We start from the raw sequence: 18,192 nt of genomic DNA, 5'->3' as shown, positions 1-18,192 counted from the left end.
TGCAGTCATGCAGTAGATAAACATTAGTGTTGTTAATAGGTAACTACACTTCAGTGATACTGTATCTAAACATATTTTGGTGTATTTCAGGATCCTTATAATTAAAAAAAAATAAATCAACAAAACGGAATGTTTTTAACAGGCCCGTATACAATAAATGTTTTATTTCCATCCACAGGGAGAAACAGAAGGTATAAGAAGCTCAGATACTTACGTAATGGCTGATGTGAGACGAAATGCAACAGGAGAATACAAGTGCTCTCTGACTGACAAAAGCATGATGGACGCAACCACCATCACTGTGCACTGTAAGTCCTTGCATTTTGTACTCATAGTTAGGGTATAAAACCTATCTTGCACTTCCAGGGATGGTCTCTCTCTGCTTTACTTAAGGTGGTCAGTCCAGTCAACATACAGGATAACTGAATGATGTTGCTTGGTCGAGGTATTTGAAGTAGTATTAGGTCCTTTCTCCTTTTTTTTTTTAACAAAACAAAACAACTTTAACATATCTCTGTTTAAAAACCTTAACTTTCTCAATTCAGTGGCTGAGATAGAGATTCATTTTATGTAACCTTCATTTATTATATGATATTCTTGCACTGTCATGTTCAGAGAAAATTCTGATATTTTATGTTTCACTTATGTGAACATATATATGGTAAATTATCCTGCTCCAACTGTGAATTAGAATGTACTAAGACAAACAAGCTGGCCCACACTGAAGGTTGTTCTTTTTAGTCAAATTCACGTTAGTCTAACATATTTTCATCTTATCTTGATGAGGCTAACGTGTAAGGAGAAGAAAATTAGGTATTCATTTTGTTCGCATATTTATTTTTATAAAAAAATTGTTATTTAAAATTTTCACAGAAACATGAGAGCTTGGTAAAGTTGCTTTATCTGGGTACTAAAATTTTTGCTCCCACTTCATCACACCACTTTATAAGCAACCTTTGAACTGGTTGAACCTTGAAGCAAACAGTTTAATGGTTGCTTTTAATTTTCTCTCTGTGGTAGAAAACAAAAGCAAGACCTCTTTCAAACTTTGCCATACTATCACAGTGTGTGAAATGAAATTCAGTCCAATGGTACTAGGTTTCCCTAGGGAACACTGGTGGTGTCTAGTCTTCCCAGTAGCATAAATACCTTTAATAGTTTACAGGTTCAGAGGGACATAATGGATGCTGAACTTTAAATGCTTCCAAAGTAGTTGTATACTTTATGTAAAAAGGAATAGAAATGACACAGAAAAATACACAACTCTAGGCAGAAAATGAATACTTAGATTTATTTTTCCTCTTCACTGTGAGGCCAGGTCAGAGTGTTTCAAGTTCAGAATTTATGTACTTGCATAAGAAGGTTGAAAACTCTGGCATTTCTGTCTGCTGCCTCTCTGCCCCATTCTTGAGTGGCCTCTGTTCTCCTCTTTGAGGGTTTTTTACGGCTTTAGAAGACCCAGCACAGATTGGAGGAAACTTGTTTTGTCAATAGGAAATGAGATGGCTGCTTTCTGAAGTGCCTTCCACTTGAATGAGGTCTGTCAGATCTTCTTCTTGGCCAGGGAATGCTTAATGCAGTCCTGGCAGCAGGTGGAGGGTGCCACACAGTCCACCCAGTTCCATTCAGTGCATGCACAGGGAAATTTCTTAAGCTGCAGATAAATTTCTGAGATCACAGGAGAATCTCCCATTTTATCTGCTTATATAACCTTCTCATTTCATTACTTGTCTTGATCTACCATACGCTATCATGTATATTCTTACTGCATCTGCTGATACTTGGTCCCTGCTGTAAGTTGCACTGTCATGACTTCATTCAGTTTGCTTTCATGCTGGTGTCTCCGTCCCTTCCTAAACCAACTCTATTCTTTCGTTAGGCACAGTTTACAAGATTGACTGTGTGTAATTGAACACAGTATTGCAAGGGCTATTTGATTACATGGTGCTTCATTGCTTCTTAGGTGACATATTTTCACTCTTCTACAACTTACTGTGTTAACTGTATACTCTTTTTTTTTTCCCCTTGGAAGTGGTACAATATATGTAGAATATCTGTACATGAATTATTATATTTAATGAATGCTTTACATTTAATAAGGTAATCTGCTGCTTTACCACCCATTCCCTTCTCTTGAGTAAGAATTGGGGTATGTAAGATCTGAAGTGAGCTCTGTACTACTGCCTCTATCTGCCCCATGTCAAAGGTAGCTTGCTGGTAGTTCGCTGTGGAGTAACTGACCCTTTTATTTTGCTCCATGTAGCGTGCATGTCAGCTTGAACTTCCATAAATAGTTACTGTAAAGAACGACTTCTTCAGCTCCAGGTTATCTGTAATGAGCCAGTTTTCCTTTCTCTGCTGTTTTGTGTGCATGTCAGAAGAGTTTTACTGTACGAGAGAAGCATGTATTTTCTTGGCAGTCTTTCCGGTGCTGGCAGCTAGTGCAGCTACTCAGAACTTACAGATCCAATCTAGTGCCGTGCTTCCTTGTTTTATTTAGTGTTTGTTATGTGTTTCTTAAACACCTCTACCTGCAATAAAGCCTTTGTTTAAGTGAGGCACAGTGGCGTGGAATAGTTCTGTAGTTCCTGAATGCCCAGACCTTTGTACCTGTGAGAATAGGTCTCTCTTAAAGCTGCTTCAGTGTCTTGCTTTATGCTGATCTAAAGCATTCCTGCAGCATGCCTTGTTGTAAGGGGAACTCCAGTGAAAAAGTCATAAAATCCATATATGCTTTATAACATACATATCTTTCTTCCAATGCTTACTTTATGTTAATTTTTCAGCATAACCCTCTATTTTGGGGGCTTTCTGCTTCTAATGTACTTATAAATTTTTGATGTTAGATCTTCATTTTTTTATGACTTCACGTTGGTTTCTTTTTTTCTTTGAAATAATACTTATTAATTCCTGTTAAACCGTATTTTCCTCCCTCCTTTGCTTTATCGCTTACATTTTCTCATATGGGTGAATATTCCTGTCTTCATAGAAGAGAGTGTTACTCTGAAAATGCATTCATTCTGAGTCAGGGCTTTTCATTTCCTCACTTCTGATCTTGTCAATTTAGATTTTTGATCTTCATTAAAAACAGAAGAAAACAGGCAATACAATAAGTTTTCCTTACATTTGTGAATCCATTTGGAGCTATTTGTTACATTTCCACCACAGGCCTTGTTCCCATCATGACATCATGATTTTATTAAGCAGTGTAAGTACACAAGCTCCTTTCAGTGTGTAGGTAAGGAAAGCTCCCTGCTGGTATTCAAAGACATCAGCACATTATATAGTACTTAAATATTTTTGTAGCAAAATATTCTGGCTCAATACCAAGGTCTTTTTTTTTTTTTTTTTTTCTAAGAGGAATGTAAATTATGAGATTCACAGAAAGCTGAACATTGACATAAAAGCATCTGAGTTACCCATCATATTTAGGGAAATACTATATTCATAAAGCAAGCTTTACGCGGGTGGGAGGGAGAAAAGAAAGAAGTCAAATTGCTCTATGGATTGTTCCTAAAGGGAATCCTATGCTAAATAGTAAGTTAACTCTATTTTTGCCTCATAAATAACCTTAAAAAATAGTGGTCTGAGCTATGCAGTTCATCTCTCACACTGTAAATATTCCTGAACTTCTAGAATAACTAAGACCCTTGTGTAAGAGGGATTCTAGTCTCAGAATCTTCTACCAGAAGTGGGGCAGTTGGGGCTCACAGGCGTTCTACCTGGAGGAAGACTGGTTTGAAAGATTGCATTGGACTTGGTGTCAGTCTTGCCTAAGCTGATGGCCAAAAATTTAATGAGTTTCTGGTTTCTGTGATGTGTGTGATAGGAAACACTGTGATAGGATGGTCTGTGATCTCTTGGATTTGAGGTGCTATCTATCTTGCTTCAAAGAATGAAAGGCTTTAGTGGATGTTGAAGGAGAGTCATCCTGAGGGGGGAAAAAAAAAAATCTTAGCTTTTTCTTCAGCCTAGTATGTGCTTAAGAGGAACCAAGCAAGAAGAAACACATCTCATGCACTATATGATGAACTATATACAATTGCTTACTAGCTGAGTGTTGGATTTTTTTCTACTCCTTTTATCCTTGTGAAAGCAATGGTGAAATCCGGAGTATCTTGTTAGTTTGCTTGGGTTTGCTAGTTTAGGGAAGTAAGGGGACAAAGGACAAGACATCCCTGTAGGAATAAAGAAACAAAATGCCACTTTTTCCCCTTGGTAAGATCTTTGCTCCACTCATGCACAGATGGAAGTACAGTTCTTGTGACCTCTCAGACTAGTCATTAGACTTGTAACACGGATAATAATGCACACTAATAGTACAGGATGGACCCTAGCCTCTCCCTGAAGTTCTGCTTTTAATTATAATGGTGTTCCCAGGGCAACCACTGAATGAAGCCAGTAGTTAAGATCACTGTTTTGTTAAGGAAAACTCACTGTTTTCCCTTTCCTCTTTCCTTTACCCACTGTGATGTTGCCTCAAGCATTTTTTTTTTTTTTTTTTTTTTTTTACTCAGCTTAAAATCCAAAAGGATGTTTTGAAGTCCTTTTCTAGCAAGTATAATAATCATGATGAAATCATGTATGCTTGCCACTTGAGCTACAGAGTGTGTGTGTGTGTGTGTGTGTGCATCTGTGATAGTTATTTGACCAGGCAACTCTGCTCACACAGAGGAGAAGCAAAACAGAGGTTTAGCTTGGCAAACTCTGCTTTTCTTTCAGTGTCGGATTTTCTTGAAAAAGCAATCACTAACCTGCCAAATCCATATACTAAGAAAAATCTAGAGCAGTGTTTCCTGACCTTTTTATTACTGGGTCTCACCCTGCCTAGTGTCAAGCACAGCTATCGCAGACTGTGCAATTTCCCTGAAGCCAGAACAGATTAGGAAAAGCTTGGACTCTGAGTTACACATAAATGGCTTTTTAAGTTACAAACAAAAACAAAGAAACCAAAGGGCTTCGTGTGTGGCCGCTCAACAATATAATTCAGACCCTTTGTCCCTTCAGTCAGTATCGTGTCTCATGCAAACTGTGTTGACCACCTCGTCCTCTCCTTATGCTCAGGATAAAAATCAACCTGTTTTATCAGATTTCAGGTCGTTACCCTTTGAACTCATATTCTCCCCTTCATGTTTTTATAACTAACTGTTTAGATTTATCTGTCCCCACCTGCATGAATTCTCCCCTGAAAATATATTCCTACCTGGCCAAAAACACAGCTCCCTCACAGCAGTCTGTGCTTCCCCTATCAAGAAACACATACTGCTATGCTCAGTACTCCTTCAGATTCTTACAACTCCTCTGGCATACTTTCAGTAGTACATGGTGGAAAAAAATATATCAATTTGTTGATTAGTAATTTTCACTTTTCCTTTTAGCCAGCAAAAACATGGATGTTCTGCAATTTCAGACTGTCTTCTCTCTTACTTCTGGGTTTGATTTAGATTTTATTGAACAAATTAAATCTTGCATTTAATGAGTGCAATTAGTTGCATTTTTCTTTCCATGGTATGCCTTTGGAATGGATCAGGCATTCCAAGTTTACCATTTTGACAAATGTTCTTTCTATCCCAGATCTGGATTTGCAGCTTACTCCTAGTGGAGAAGTCACAAAACAGATTGGAGAGGCCCTGCCTGTGTCATGCACAATTTCTTCTAGTAGAAATGCAACTGTGCTTTGGATTAAGGTCAGTAATTTATCTACTTCACACTTCATCTGTGTATTCACCCCTTCATATTACTGCTGCTACTTCAATGTTTTGAAAGGATGGAAGTCATTTTAATTTGGCTTTTTAAAGAAATTGTAAAAATGAGTTTTATATGTATTGCTAAAATAAGAGATACTGCTTCAAGTTGATGACTAAAAATTAGTTACTGTAATTGTCTCAGTTTTCAAATGGAGAGAAGTAATGACCACTACAATACAAATGCAATTTTACTGAAATGGTCTAATGCAAGGCCCTTGTAGAATCAGTTCCCATTAAGGAGAAGAGCCCCTTTGGAAGAATTTGGATTTATTAATCATTTTTTCAAAAACATGCTTGGTCTAACAATAAACCTAGTAGAAGGGCAAGGCAGGTGGTTGAGAGATTGGATGTTGGCATGTGGTTTTTTAGTGACTGGTTGAAAAAACAGCTCTCGTAGATGGCAGGTTTAAGTTACACATATACTGATGGAAACTGAAAATGATGATACCTAAGGTTGTTTAGTAGCATATGTTGAGCTCATAAGCCTTAGTCCTTAAGGAGAGTTGTCATTGTCTTGGCTTGTAACACTAGTGTTTTTGACCAGCCTACTGGCAAAGCTCAAAACCAGCAGTGATCTCATCTACACCCTTGATTTGAAAGTGAAATTGTTCAATAAGAAGAAGTGCTTTATATAAACCTCCAGTAGTTTCCACTTTTCCTGCTGTGACGTTATAGTTACTAATGGGAGACCAGTTAAGGAATAAGACTAATCTACCAAAGCGTTTGAAAAATTCTGTTAATACTAGTCACTTTTGTAATTTAGAGGTTAATGTATTCTGAATTGGAGTTCATAAAGATTAATTCCTCACTTTATCAGGACAATACCAGAATGCAAACAAGTCCATCATTTTCAAGTCTGCAGTATCAAGATGCTGGAAACTATATCTGCGAAACTACTCTACAGGAGGTTGAAGGGTTAAAGAAAAGAAAGACACTTAAACTTATTGTGGAAGGTAAGAAAACTAAAAAAAACTATGATTATTAATTGTTCTGTTCAAACAAAGTGCTTAAGTGTAATATTTTTCTTCTAGGAAAACCTCAAATCAAAATGACGAAGAAAACCAACACAAATAAAATGTCTAAAACAATTGTCTGCCATGTGGAAGGTTTTCCCAAACCAGCAGTGCAATGGACAGTTACTGGCAGCGGAAGCATCATAAATAAAGCAAGTATCTTTCTTACTACTTTATTCATTAAAAGATAGAGGGTACAACCTAAAGGTAAGAAAAATTTTCCAGGTAGTGAGATTGAAGAAACTCAGTCAATTTTATTTATCTAAGAAAAGGAAGGTTAAATGATATTGCATACTTTGTGGATGGTAGATACATGTATGATTTCTGACAATAAAGAGCTATTGAATATAGCAGGCGAAGGTACAAGAGTTCAGTTAGCTACACGGTTAAGCTGGAAGAAGAAAGAAAAGGTTACAAATGAAATGTGCATTTTTAAGTGAGGGTATTTAGTCATTTTATCTGGATAATGTGGTGACTTTGCCATTGCACAAGGAATTTACAAATAATAAAGGAACTATTGAATTTGTTAGAAAGCAGGTACTTGATGTAGGAATTAACTGGGTGAAATGTTACAAGTACAAATCAGAAAGTATGTGTGCTATAGTTCCTTACGGGCTTTGCAGTTTTTATCCTAATTTTTATAGTTCTTTATAGATTATATATTATATATAGTTTATAGATTTAATTACTTCATTAGGCTTTGCTTTAGTCCTAGGGAATTACACATGACTGTAAAAGTTTGTCCATTTACTTGCACCTTTAGGTTAAGAATTGTGTCGTCTATAAACTTAATTGAAAATATATTTTTTCTGGACAGTATTAAAGTAAGAATGATGTTCAGCAACTTTAAGGAACAACTTCATATCCTCATTACAGCGCAGATACCACTAAATATAAATAGCTTGGCAAAATGATTCTTAGAGTGGAAGCAACTCAGGACTTGGAAGTTGGAGAGTAGAAATCCTACAGTGTTTATTCCCCGTATAAAGGCGTGAATGAGAAGGAGCAAGGTGGAAAGAAATGAGAAGTCTGGTTTGGGGTTTTTCCCTAAAGAATTTTGTCACTTGGAAATTCTTTTAAATAGTTGAAAGAAATGAAAGCAAATACAGAATGTGGCCGATTTTATCAAAAATGCATTTTTATCAGTGGTCTTACAGTACATGCTATGCAAGATGTAGATATAACTGAATATCTTGAGCAAAGTGTTTTCTTGCAAACAGTCATGTTACCGTGTAATAAAATCATGAATTATTTTTATTGGTGCTATTTGGAAAATTGAAATATTAGCTGATCATTATTTCATTCTGAACATTTTCATTGTGTAACACAGCATTTATTGTTCTTTGCATTTTTCAAGGATACTAATCTTCATTTTCTACCTTTTCAGACAGAAGAGACCAAATACGTTAATGGAAAATTTTCCAGTAAAATTGTAATTGCTCCTGAGGAAAACGTGACTTTAACTTGCATTGCAGAAAATCAGCTAGAAAGAACCGTGACCTCTTTGAACGTCTCTGCTAGTGAGTACCTTCTAAAGATTATTTCCTTGAAATTGTAGTTTTACATTAAGTACCCGCACTTCACACTCAAATGAAGAGTAGGTGTGCATAGTAATGTTTATACTAAGATAGATATTTAGCCTTTTTGTCGTAAAAGGCAAGTAATTGCACATACAGCCTGGTTTAGTAGTACATAGAATTTATTGGTAGTTTTCTGGATGAAGTCACTTACCCAAGGAAGTCATGAAGATTAGCTATATTTTGTATTATTACAAAATACTATTACAAAAATGTTACAAAATAATATTATAGCAGTAGTACAAAACAATATACGTTTTGTATGCATAAAATATAATTTACAAAAGACAAAAGTCTTTATTACTACATAATCATCTTTTAGTCCCTAAATTCCAGTTTATCATTACTGGGAAAACTTGATTCTGAATGTCAGTTTTCAGTGATGAAATGGGGTGAGAAGCTACTATTTATGAAAAAGTAGCACAGAAACATATAGTCAGAAATATTTCTGTGATCAATATTACAGTTTTTGAGTAAGATTCTTCAACTGGATACGTTATAGTTACAAAACAATGACTTCGACTCAAAGATTAATTATCTCATTGGGCAAATACTGCATTAAGTTTCAGCGTTTCTGTCATTGCTGTAAATAGACAATTAAAGGTAAATTTCAGGTATAACACTTTTTATCATTAATTTTAATATTTCTCATTTCAGTAAGTATCCCAGAATATGATGAGCCAGAGGATAGAAATGGTATGTATGGCTTTCCATTTCCATAACCCTTTCTATTTATTTTGTCAGTTTAAGACCTAGGTAGTCTCACCGAACAATTTCCACAGCCCCTTGGACTTGAAGTAGCTAGTGCCATGATTGACTAAGAATATGACTCTTTTTTTTTTTTTTTTTTAACCTTGTCTTTAGGAACAATGCTTACTTTTTTTTTCATTATGACCTTCTGACTCCTTTTCTTGTTTCTGATGGCAATGCTTTAGAAATGGTGTAACACTTTTCTTTATCATAGGTCACCTCATTATCTTTTCTTCTTTGCTTCAGATGACAATAGTGAAAAGGTTAATGACCAGGCAAAGCTAATAGTGGGCATTGTAGTTGGTCTTCTGCTGGTTGCCCTGGTTGCCGGCGTTGTCTACTGGCTCTATGTGAAGAAATCAAAGTAAGAATTTATGAAAAATTTTATATTACATTTTAAAAAATAATCAGAAATGTATATTTACCTGTTTTCCTTTTGGCAGCATTCCAGTAGTCTGAACAGGGACAAGTTATTAGTATGTGCATTTAACAGAGAAAGGAAACTCGATGCCAACTCTTGTTGGCATGCCCTAATGCTTAACAAGACATGTCTCTTGGAGGTGGGACTCCATGACTTTCCTACCTAGTCATCTATAATGAGGCTCTGTTTCCTGACAGCCAAGCCTGAGCTAATTCTTGCATTTAAGTATAGTACCTGTTACTTAATTGTGGGATGTCACCCCATGTGGCTTTACTGATACTAGAAACTGTCCTCGCTTAAAGGTGGGGTAACTGTTCTGCTTTTTAGAAAGTAGATTAAAGTACAGAATAAGTCTGAATTATCTCAGGGAGAAAAAACGTCCGTAATTCATTTGCTCACATATACTTTGAGATGTATGAAGTAAGATTGATAAAGATAGACCTTTTGTTGCTGAAAAACTAGAAGCCCTCATCAAAATCAGTATGTTTTAGCCATCCTAAGCACATACAGGATTTGCGAGTGAGGCCTGCTTGGCTTTCAAGTTTCTTTATTATCTCACAGGCTCACTTTGAGATCATCCAGTTTATTTTCTAAAACGTAACCATGTTTCTCCATCTTTTTAAAGATGGTCATGATTGTATGCCATTTGGCCTTATCACCACATATCTGTCTCTAGGGAGAACTTACTTATGACAGGATTGCTGTCTTAAGAGTTCCTTACAACTACTTTCTGACAAGGGAGATTAAAGAAGTTATGCATAATAAGTAAAAATCAGTATGGGTATACAAACAATTTTATAATTCTTTTTATGACCTTTCATTAAAATTAGCTCAAATGAATTCTAGAATATACCAGAGGAGTTTTACTATGAACAAATGTGTTTCATTGATATGAAAGTACAAGGAATTCTCCATCTGCTTGTATTAGAAAATGCTATTTTTTGAGGTATTTCATAAGGATTTTACTCCAGACATAGCTGAGTGGGTTTTGGAAGTTCTGCAAATAGAGAAATGCTGTAAATGACCCAAGCACAGAACCACATTTGGATATTTAAGGGGGACAGGGTGGAGAGCTATTTTTTGCAACGCTTAGGCTTCTGTTTAGATATTAAAAAGTAATAATAACATTGAGGTGCTCCTCCCACACTTTGCTGCTCTTTAATAATGTCCAGAACAATTTTCTTTCATTTCTGTTTTGCATATGAGAATGTACAATCATAAAACTGTACATTGATTGGGGTCTTTTTTCTTTTTCTTTTCCTTCAACAAGTGGTTTGGGAACAAGGAGGGCAAAGAATTACAGTTACATCATTAGGTAGTGTGGGGAAAGCTAACAAGAAACTTAGAATATAGGATGTCCTTTGATGAAATAGGCTTATGGTTTAAGATAGCTTTTTCATCTTCAAAGAAAGGATATGTTATATTCTAAACAGACAACGCTTTAAATTGTGCTCAATTTCTCTTCTATAAGCTTTGAGTAAATATTAGAGCTGGAATTATTTAAAAGGTTTACTGGAAACAAACTAAAAATTGCTTTATAGTTAAATAATGGTCTTCATATTTGATACAGCCTCTGAAACTATTAATAACTGATGCATAGTCACTGACAATCTCATGTTCTAAGCATATATTTAAGTTGATCTGTTATTATTCTCCCTAACTTCTGAATGCCATGCTTGCAAGAGCAAGCAGTGTGTCAGTATCTATTCTGACAAAGTTTTCAGCACAAATTGTAGTCTAGAAATAGGAGTGGCACTTGCAAAGAACACCTAACAACTTCAGACACAACCTGTGTCTAATCACAACCCTCCGTCTCCATAGAGGCCAACAGTTAGTAGTTATTTTTTAACACACCCTTGAACAGTAACTCACCTGATCTCTATCCCCAAAGTGACGCCAAAGGAAAGTCTGAGAAGGCAGCAGCACAGAACTTTCCAAGTCTGCCGAGGCAAGAAAAACATTACTTTTTTCATTATTGGTGTTGTGGTTTGTATAATCTTCTATTGTCTTGTCATCCACACGAAGTAGGAATTATACTTGTAGCCTTGGAATATATTCACAATAAATCACTTATATAGTTATTCACTGCCTCAGCTCCACTTGATGCAAAAGCTGATTATTGCCACATATTCTTTTCACTATGAATATTATCCCATAAATCAGGCACTCATCTGTATTCCATATCCTACAACCAGCCTCCTCTCACACTAAGAGTTGAGGCTACCGATCCCCGCATGCTATGTTTCTCCTTCATCTGAGCAGAAGGCCAAACATTTGTTTTCTATAGCTGTTCTCCTTTTTCCAAAAGGATATTTTAAACTAATTTGCATTGAACAGAGTATAATTAAACACTTCAGAATCTTACTAAAATTTGAATGATTCTAGGACAGACATCTTCAGTAAATCCTTTGTATATAAAATTTTCATCTTGCCACATACAGCTGAGAGTACTATACAAATAAAAGGTTTAGAAAGAAAACATAGCATGCAAAGCCCTGTATTCCTGTTCTCTAGGCATGGAAGTGTTGCATGTATATTGAATATTTTTCCCATTTTTGCTCCTTGGGCTTGGAGGTGCACAAATCTCCACTTAGGTGGGGGCTAGACCAAGGTGTAAGTAGTTTAAAATGGGCAGATTGAAGCACAGCAGCAGTCTTAAGATTGTCCATGCTCAGAACACAACAAACTATTGAAATTCTTCTTAGAACACAGTAATCAGCTTTACTGTTACTTTATAGGAAATTAGCACATGAAACCAAACATGGCAGGCCAAATATATAGGAAACTTGCTTATGTTTTCAATGAGACTAGCATTTGCATTATTTTTCATGAAATTTGCCTTCCACAGAACAGACCAAGTTACAAACATCTCTGAAAGTGTCAGTTAATATCACAAAACTTCTGTAAATTCATAAACTGAATTCAAAAAGTGTTCATTCATTTCTTGATCACTGGAATGGTTTTCTAATTTGTCTTCTTTTTCCTACTGATAGACATCTGAATGTAATTGTAGGAATTAGAAGACAAGATTGGGGTAAATGAAAAGAGATAGCAAATATGTCCATGTTTGGTTGTATAATACCCTCAGCTCCTAGAAAATCTCTTGCAGCTTTGCAGTTCAGTGTCTTAACATGCCTTTCAGAAGTATTGCAAACATTAATGAAATTCACAGCTCTTGCTTCAATACCCAGAACTACATCTATGTGTATTCTCTTACCTGTTGTTATCACAAGTTGATAACAGGACAAAAGGCGCTGCAAATTTTCTTCTGAAATGGAACCGAGGGTGAGGCCTAGGCTTGTGAGATAAGAAGAAATGAGGAATTAAATCCCAAGGATAATTTTTGTGTAATCTGTATGCAGTGTATATTTACTCTAAAGCAGGCAAATCAAGGGAGATGGAAAAAAAGTCTTTATGTTAAAAATAACGTTATCAGCAGTAACTAAACAAAATACATGAAAATAATGGCCCTTCAACACACACACAGAAGAAAACTAAAAACTTCACTTTGGTACTACTTAGAGAGATTTTGATTAGGATTCCCTGAGGGATAATTATTTTCCTGAAGAGCAAGCACAGATAAATGTAAAACATGAGTCATAATTTTAGCAAGAACTTGGAATGATCTGTTTTACAAATGAATTTAGAAGAAAAAAAACAAAACAAAACAAAAAACACCACCTCCAAAACAAACAAACAAACAAAACAGCTGAGAGATGTAAGCAAGCTTATATTCATACAACCAACTTCTCACTCGTCAGAACAGTATGGCCACAGTATACTAAGGTGGGGGCTTTGTAGATCTGTACATCTTGTTGTGCATGAGCTCACCTGGGCAAAGTAGGCTGTCTTGTCCTTTTTGGCAAATCCTCTGCAATATTTGAGTCCATTCAGACTGAGTTGCCCAGCTGCTCAGATACCATCAGGAAGTCTCTCGTCTCTCTTGAGTTGCAAGTGGAGCAAGTTGACAGTAGCCAATGCACTAAAAAAGTAAGGAACAACAGTTATTGAATATTAAACTGGCAAAGGACCATTTGGCGTGTGTCTCAAGTCACCTCAGGAAGTGACAGAAAGCGTGTTTTGAGCCCTTTCTCTCTTACAAGCCCAGGCCACATCTGTCGAGCCCTGAGGATTGGTGCTATGCCAGGGTCACCTGTTCCTCTGCTGTTGGCACCACACTGCCAATGGATCGCCTGGCTGTGACTCAGTCCGATTTTCTCTTCTGGCTCTTCTTAATAGCACTATTTAGATAGCACTAAAAAAAGCAAAAAAAATTGTTTTGTGCTGAGGTGGTGAATCTGCCTACATAACAGTATTTGTGTAACAAAATGAAAAAGTCAGCAAGATCACCGAGCTATTAGAATTAAACTTTGTGTTTCAGTTTCAGGCACTCAAAATCTAAATCCATCTGGTTTTCAGACAGGAAAAACTGCTGCTGCTCTCATTTTAAACAAGCAGTATATACCATACTCTGTAATACAGAGTTCAGGGTGACCTACCTCTTTCAAAGTGAGAGCGCTGCCTTTTAGCTCTCTATTCTCACCCATTTTGGCTTTAGGAAAATAGAGATGACATTTAGCGAGGGGAACACCACAGCTTCACTGAATGCGGAACTGAAATAGAACACCTGAAAAATAAAACTTGATAGCAGTGCAGGATCTCCCAGTTTTAGTCACTGAACCATTTTAGTGTGATCAAAAAACAGTAATGCCAGTTAGTTACAGTTTCCTCTGTCATTAACTGTCAAGTCATTTGAGATCCAGTATACTTTGGGCACTCTAAAACTCCTGATAAGAAGCCAAAAAAAGGATCATGCTAAGCCATGCCAATAGTCCATCTAGCCCATTACTTGTCTCCCAGAGCAGACATAAGCAGTTACATAAAGTGGTGAGAGAACAGGGTGGACAAGCATGATGCTGCTTTCTCACCTCCAACTCACGTCAGCTCAGGTAATTGCCCAAGTCCAGATTCTTTCAGCTTTTCATTTCCTTGCCTGCTGTCTCCTCTCCAGTTTTGTAAGACTTACGTATGGAAAAGGCCATGCCAAGCCAGATTCTGTGCTCTACCTGAAACAAAAATATTTTTTACATTTTAATTTAAAAAGTTAAAAAAATAATATTTTTTTTAGTTAAGGGCTTTATGTGTTTGCTTGGGTGTTTTGTTTCTGTTTTTTACTAGGATTAAAGAGATTTGTGAAAGGCTACTAAGAACACAGAAGATTAATCTCTACCAAAGCATTGAATTTTCTTCCTCATTGCATCTTAAATCCTTCCATTCTGTGCAAGTAATGTGTTTCAGGTTTTGAGATACCAGGAGAAGGTAGAAAGTTTACAGTACAATAGAAATTTGCCACTACAGAGCAAGTTACTTTGGGTTATAAACTCAGCATTTTTTAAATTAGATTTGCCTGTGACAAGCAGTAGTTTGGAGCTGTGCAGTAAGTGTTTTTTACAGCAAAACTGGTTCTGCACAGACACCCACCTTCCTGTCAGCCACACAAACATGACAGAGGCAGTCTAATAACAACAGTAAGAGGTAAACACAACTTGGAAACATTAAAAGCTCAAACCACTTAGGAAGTAACTCACTCGAAAATCTTCTCAGTTTTGGAGTGGTCCCATTCTGTGCAATCTGTGGCATGTGGGGCCCACAGTCGCGTGCCCCACTAGTGCTCCCCATCACACAACCCCTGGGCAGGGGAGCAGCATCCAGCAGATGCCCGGAGGTGCTGAGGGGCAGGGGTATTCGCACCCTTCAGAAGCTCTTCCTAGATAAAGCCTCGGTGGCACTCTCTGAACGGTCCCTTTCAAGGCTCCTTCAGCTGAGGGCACGCGCATTGCTCAGCCCTGGCTAGCAGCCTTTGCTCAGATGGAGGACGTGCACAGAAACACTCCGCTAGCAAAAACTGAAATCAGCAGTTTTGTGAGGTACATACCTGCATGGTGTCGGCGTGACATGTCACACTATCTCGCTAACCTGTGTCTTCATTGTATTTCGCAAGTCAGTGTCACTACGGATCTTTACCCTGAAGCAAGGGTGAGCATATGCATGAATCTGTCACAACAGATGTTACTTTTCTGTAGGGGAAACAAATTATCCATAGAGAAAATGCCTATACCATAATCTGCTTTGACACGAGGGATTTATTTTGTCCCACTCAAACCCATTTGCCCATTTACATTTTAAAAATTGTGGCCTTCAAAATGTTATCACAGCACTGCAGGAATCTTTCACCTTGGCAGACAGTGAGGCTTCTCACACACTAAATGAATGGCTTAGTGGTTTTATTGTGCTAAGCCAGACTAAGCACTTAACTCATTAATTCATCTCCACTACTTGTATTAAAGACAACCTGCTATTTTAAATGAGGCATACCTCTTTTCTCCCCCTCAAACATTTGCACAGTTTCTTCCTTACCCAAACCTTGTCAGTCATAGCTAGCACAGATCTGGAAGACAATGGTTTTTTTTTCAGTGCTGCCTGAATTTTCATTAATTTCTTCCCAGTTAAAGAGCTGCTGTTTGGCACAGGCTCTGAAAGGCAATTACTATGAGTACACAAAAGATTGCTATGTTGATCAAGATACCTTAGCCACACTTGTAACATTTGGAGTACGCCTTAAAGCAAACTCTTGTTTATTGAAACAAGCTACACAATTAATTTGTCAAGATACACGGATCTGTGCAACTGGTTTAACCTTAGCAAATGTTTGCTAGCTCAGAATAATTCTGAATTTCTGAAGAAGTAAAGCATACATACACAGGCCTGCTGCAGTACGCCAGTGGGGAATCTGGTGCTATCGGTCTGTTTACAAACATACGCAAGCCTATTGCTCTGCTCCAAACAGGACTGTAAGAATCTTCTGTTTCACTGAGAGGGGAAGAGCAGCATCATTACTGTATGGAACAAAGCGTTGCAGACATACAAAAATAAACTTATTTTTTCATTTTAGGACAGCATCAAAACATGTAGACAAAGATCTTGGAAATATAGAAGAAAACAAAAAGCTAGAAGAAAACAATCATAAATCTGAGACTTAAGAGACAAAATGCGTCAGTCATCATTCCAGGTAGGCTTTTCATATTGCTATGTATAACAGCTGTTTGGCCACCACTTCTCTCTAGCAATCTGCGTGTAGCAATCACAGTGGTAGCTTGGAAGCTGTTGCTTACCTTTCCGAGGCTGGGAAGTGGAGTGGTTGTTGACTGTGGTAGTATTGGGACAGACTCGAGCCCCTGGCCAGTTACAAATTCATACCTGCATACACACACATTAAAAAAGCCAAATATTTAGATCTAAGTTAGCACTTGGTTTTATTTTAATTCATGCACTCGGGGAAATAAAAATAAAAATTTGTATAATATAGCACTGTGGTATATACATATACATACCTGTGTGCGTGTGAAGAGGACGCTTAGGTACTATTTAGCAGATTTTGAGTTACAACTTCCAATGTTCACAGGAGCCTTCTTGCCCTACTGGAAGCAATAGTTTTTGGCAGGCTTTATTCATCATCGCTGCAAGAGGCCTGAATCTTTCCCAAGAATAAAATTATTATTTTATTCAAGATCTCACATGCTGATATGGTTATCGATATGATCTTGGGAAGAGACACTGCATATTAAGCTAGTAACAATGCAACAGGTACAAAGGTTTCCCCAGCTGGGATCAGTATAAAATAAACGGTATAAAAAACAGGTAGACACAGAGTTCTGTCAGAAGTTTCTGGGGCACTACAGAGCACCAACAGCACCACCCAGTGTTCACATTCATATACACCACTGCTGCATATATGCATGCCACTGCTGCATCTCTCTGCTTCGTACTCAAAGTAGGGGGTTTAGGCCATATTTCTGAGCACCTGGAGTCATTGGTGGTAGCACAAGAGTGCAGAAACCAGCTAACCATATTGAGCTTTCTTCAATTAATCGTCAACTGATCTTAAAAATGGGACTAGTAAGTGTTCAGTGGTGCTGCCTTGGAAGTTCCTCAACAGGAAAGCCATGGAGGGGGCCCTGATTTCCAGTGGCTGTAAGTATATAGTATAGTATTGGATACCTTCTCTGGCTTCCAGGGTTTTAAAGTATATAGCAGAGTTATCATGTTTCTCATGTCTATAAAAAATACAGTTTGGATTATGAATAATTTCAGTATGTTATCTGAAATTTTAAAATACAAGGCTATATTTTTACACTAAATACGCAGAGCTCAGGGGGTAGAGTGATACAGTATGTAAAGATGCAGCATTCCTTTGCTAGGGATATCACTATTTTACTAGTATGGAAGAGCGAATTGGGAATGTCCAAACTAAACCTATTTGCAATATCGAGGGGATTAGATGGAGACAAAATTACTGAGGGTATTTATTGACCATAGCAGCTCAAATAGCATCATGGACCTACAGTGCAATCTCTTATTACAATTTTTTGTTTCTTCAGATCAGTATTTCTATGTAAGTGTAGAGCTTAACCAGAAATACATTACTTTCCAGATAAACTTACCTGATTTACCAGGAACAGCGTTGCAACAAGCTGTTCTTACAATGTAAGAAAGTATTCTCATTATTGAATTGCAGAACAAAATATTGCTAATGTAACTTTTTATTTAGAGGTTAGATACTGAACAGTTATGTTGGTTAACATATTTAAGACTAAAACTGTTTAACTGGCTTTATCTTTCATGTT

The 18,192-nt window shown here is 37.1% G+C and overlaps 1 protein-coding gene and 1 long non-coding RNA gene across 9 annotated transcripts in view; one reads left to right on the top strand and one right to left on the bottom strand.

The window, feature by feature from the left end:
* Positions 1-18,192, top strand: part of ALCAM (activated leukocyte cell adhesion molecule) — a 117,152-nt gene that overhangs the window by 96,646 nt on the left and 2,314 nt on the right. For 2 of the 3 annotated variants that reach the window (XM_040569369.1, XM_040569357.1), the window contains exons 8-15: positions 179-308; positions 5,575-5,687; positions 6,565-6,700; positions 6,779-6,912; positions 8,148-8,280; positions 8,995-9,033; positions 9,334-9,451; positions 11,400-16,492. In XM_040569369.1, coding sequence (XP_040425303.1) covers positions 179-308; positions 5,575-5,687; positions 6,565-6,700; positions 6,779-6,912; positions 8,148-8,280; positions 8,995-9,033; positions 9,334-9,451; positions 11,400-11,586 — 990 coding nt within the window. In that variant the 3' untranslated portion in view covers positions 11,587-16,492. Of the gene's footprint in view, positions 1-178; positions 309-5,574; positions 5,688-6,564; positions 6,701-6,778; positions 6,913-8,147; positions 8,281-8,994; positions 9,034-9,333; positions 9,452-11,399; positions 16,578-18,192 lie in introns of those variants that run through there. The other variant, XM_040569359.1, reaches the window with a different exon arrangement.
* On the bottom strand, positions 9,392-18,191 carry LOC121075782. Of its 6 annotated transcripts, none has more exons than XR_005823154.1 (10): positions 16,900-18,191; positions 16,681-16,765; positions 15,444-15,585; positions 14,437-14,574; positions 14,008-14,135; positions 13,609-13,763; positions 13,340-13,490; positions 12,726-12,805; positions 11,381-11,448; positions 9,392-9,433 (listed from the first exon to the last, which is right to left on the bottom strand). It is a non-coding gene; the product is annotated as an uncharacterized LOC121075782 (long non-coding RNA). The 6 variants fall into 6 exon arrangements; XR_005823157.1 differs by having other exon boundaries at positions 13,662-13,763; XR_005823153.1 differs by having other exon boundaries at positions 13,340-13,763.

Source organism: Cygnus olor, chromosome 1 (genome assembly GCF_009769625.2).
Source record: "Cygnus olor isolate bCygOlo1 chromosome 1, bCygOlo1.pri.v2, whole genome shotgun sequence".
In the NCBI taxonomy this organism is placed as follows: domain Eukaryota; kingdom Metazoa; phylum Chordata; class Aves; order Anseriformes; family Anatidae; genus Cygnus; species Cygnus olor.
This window is presented reverse-complemented; position numbering and strand designations above follow the sequence as displayed.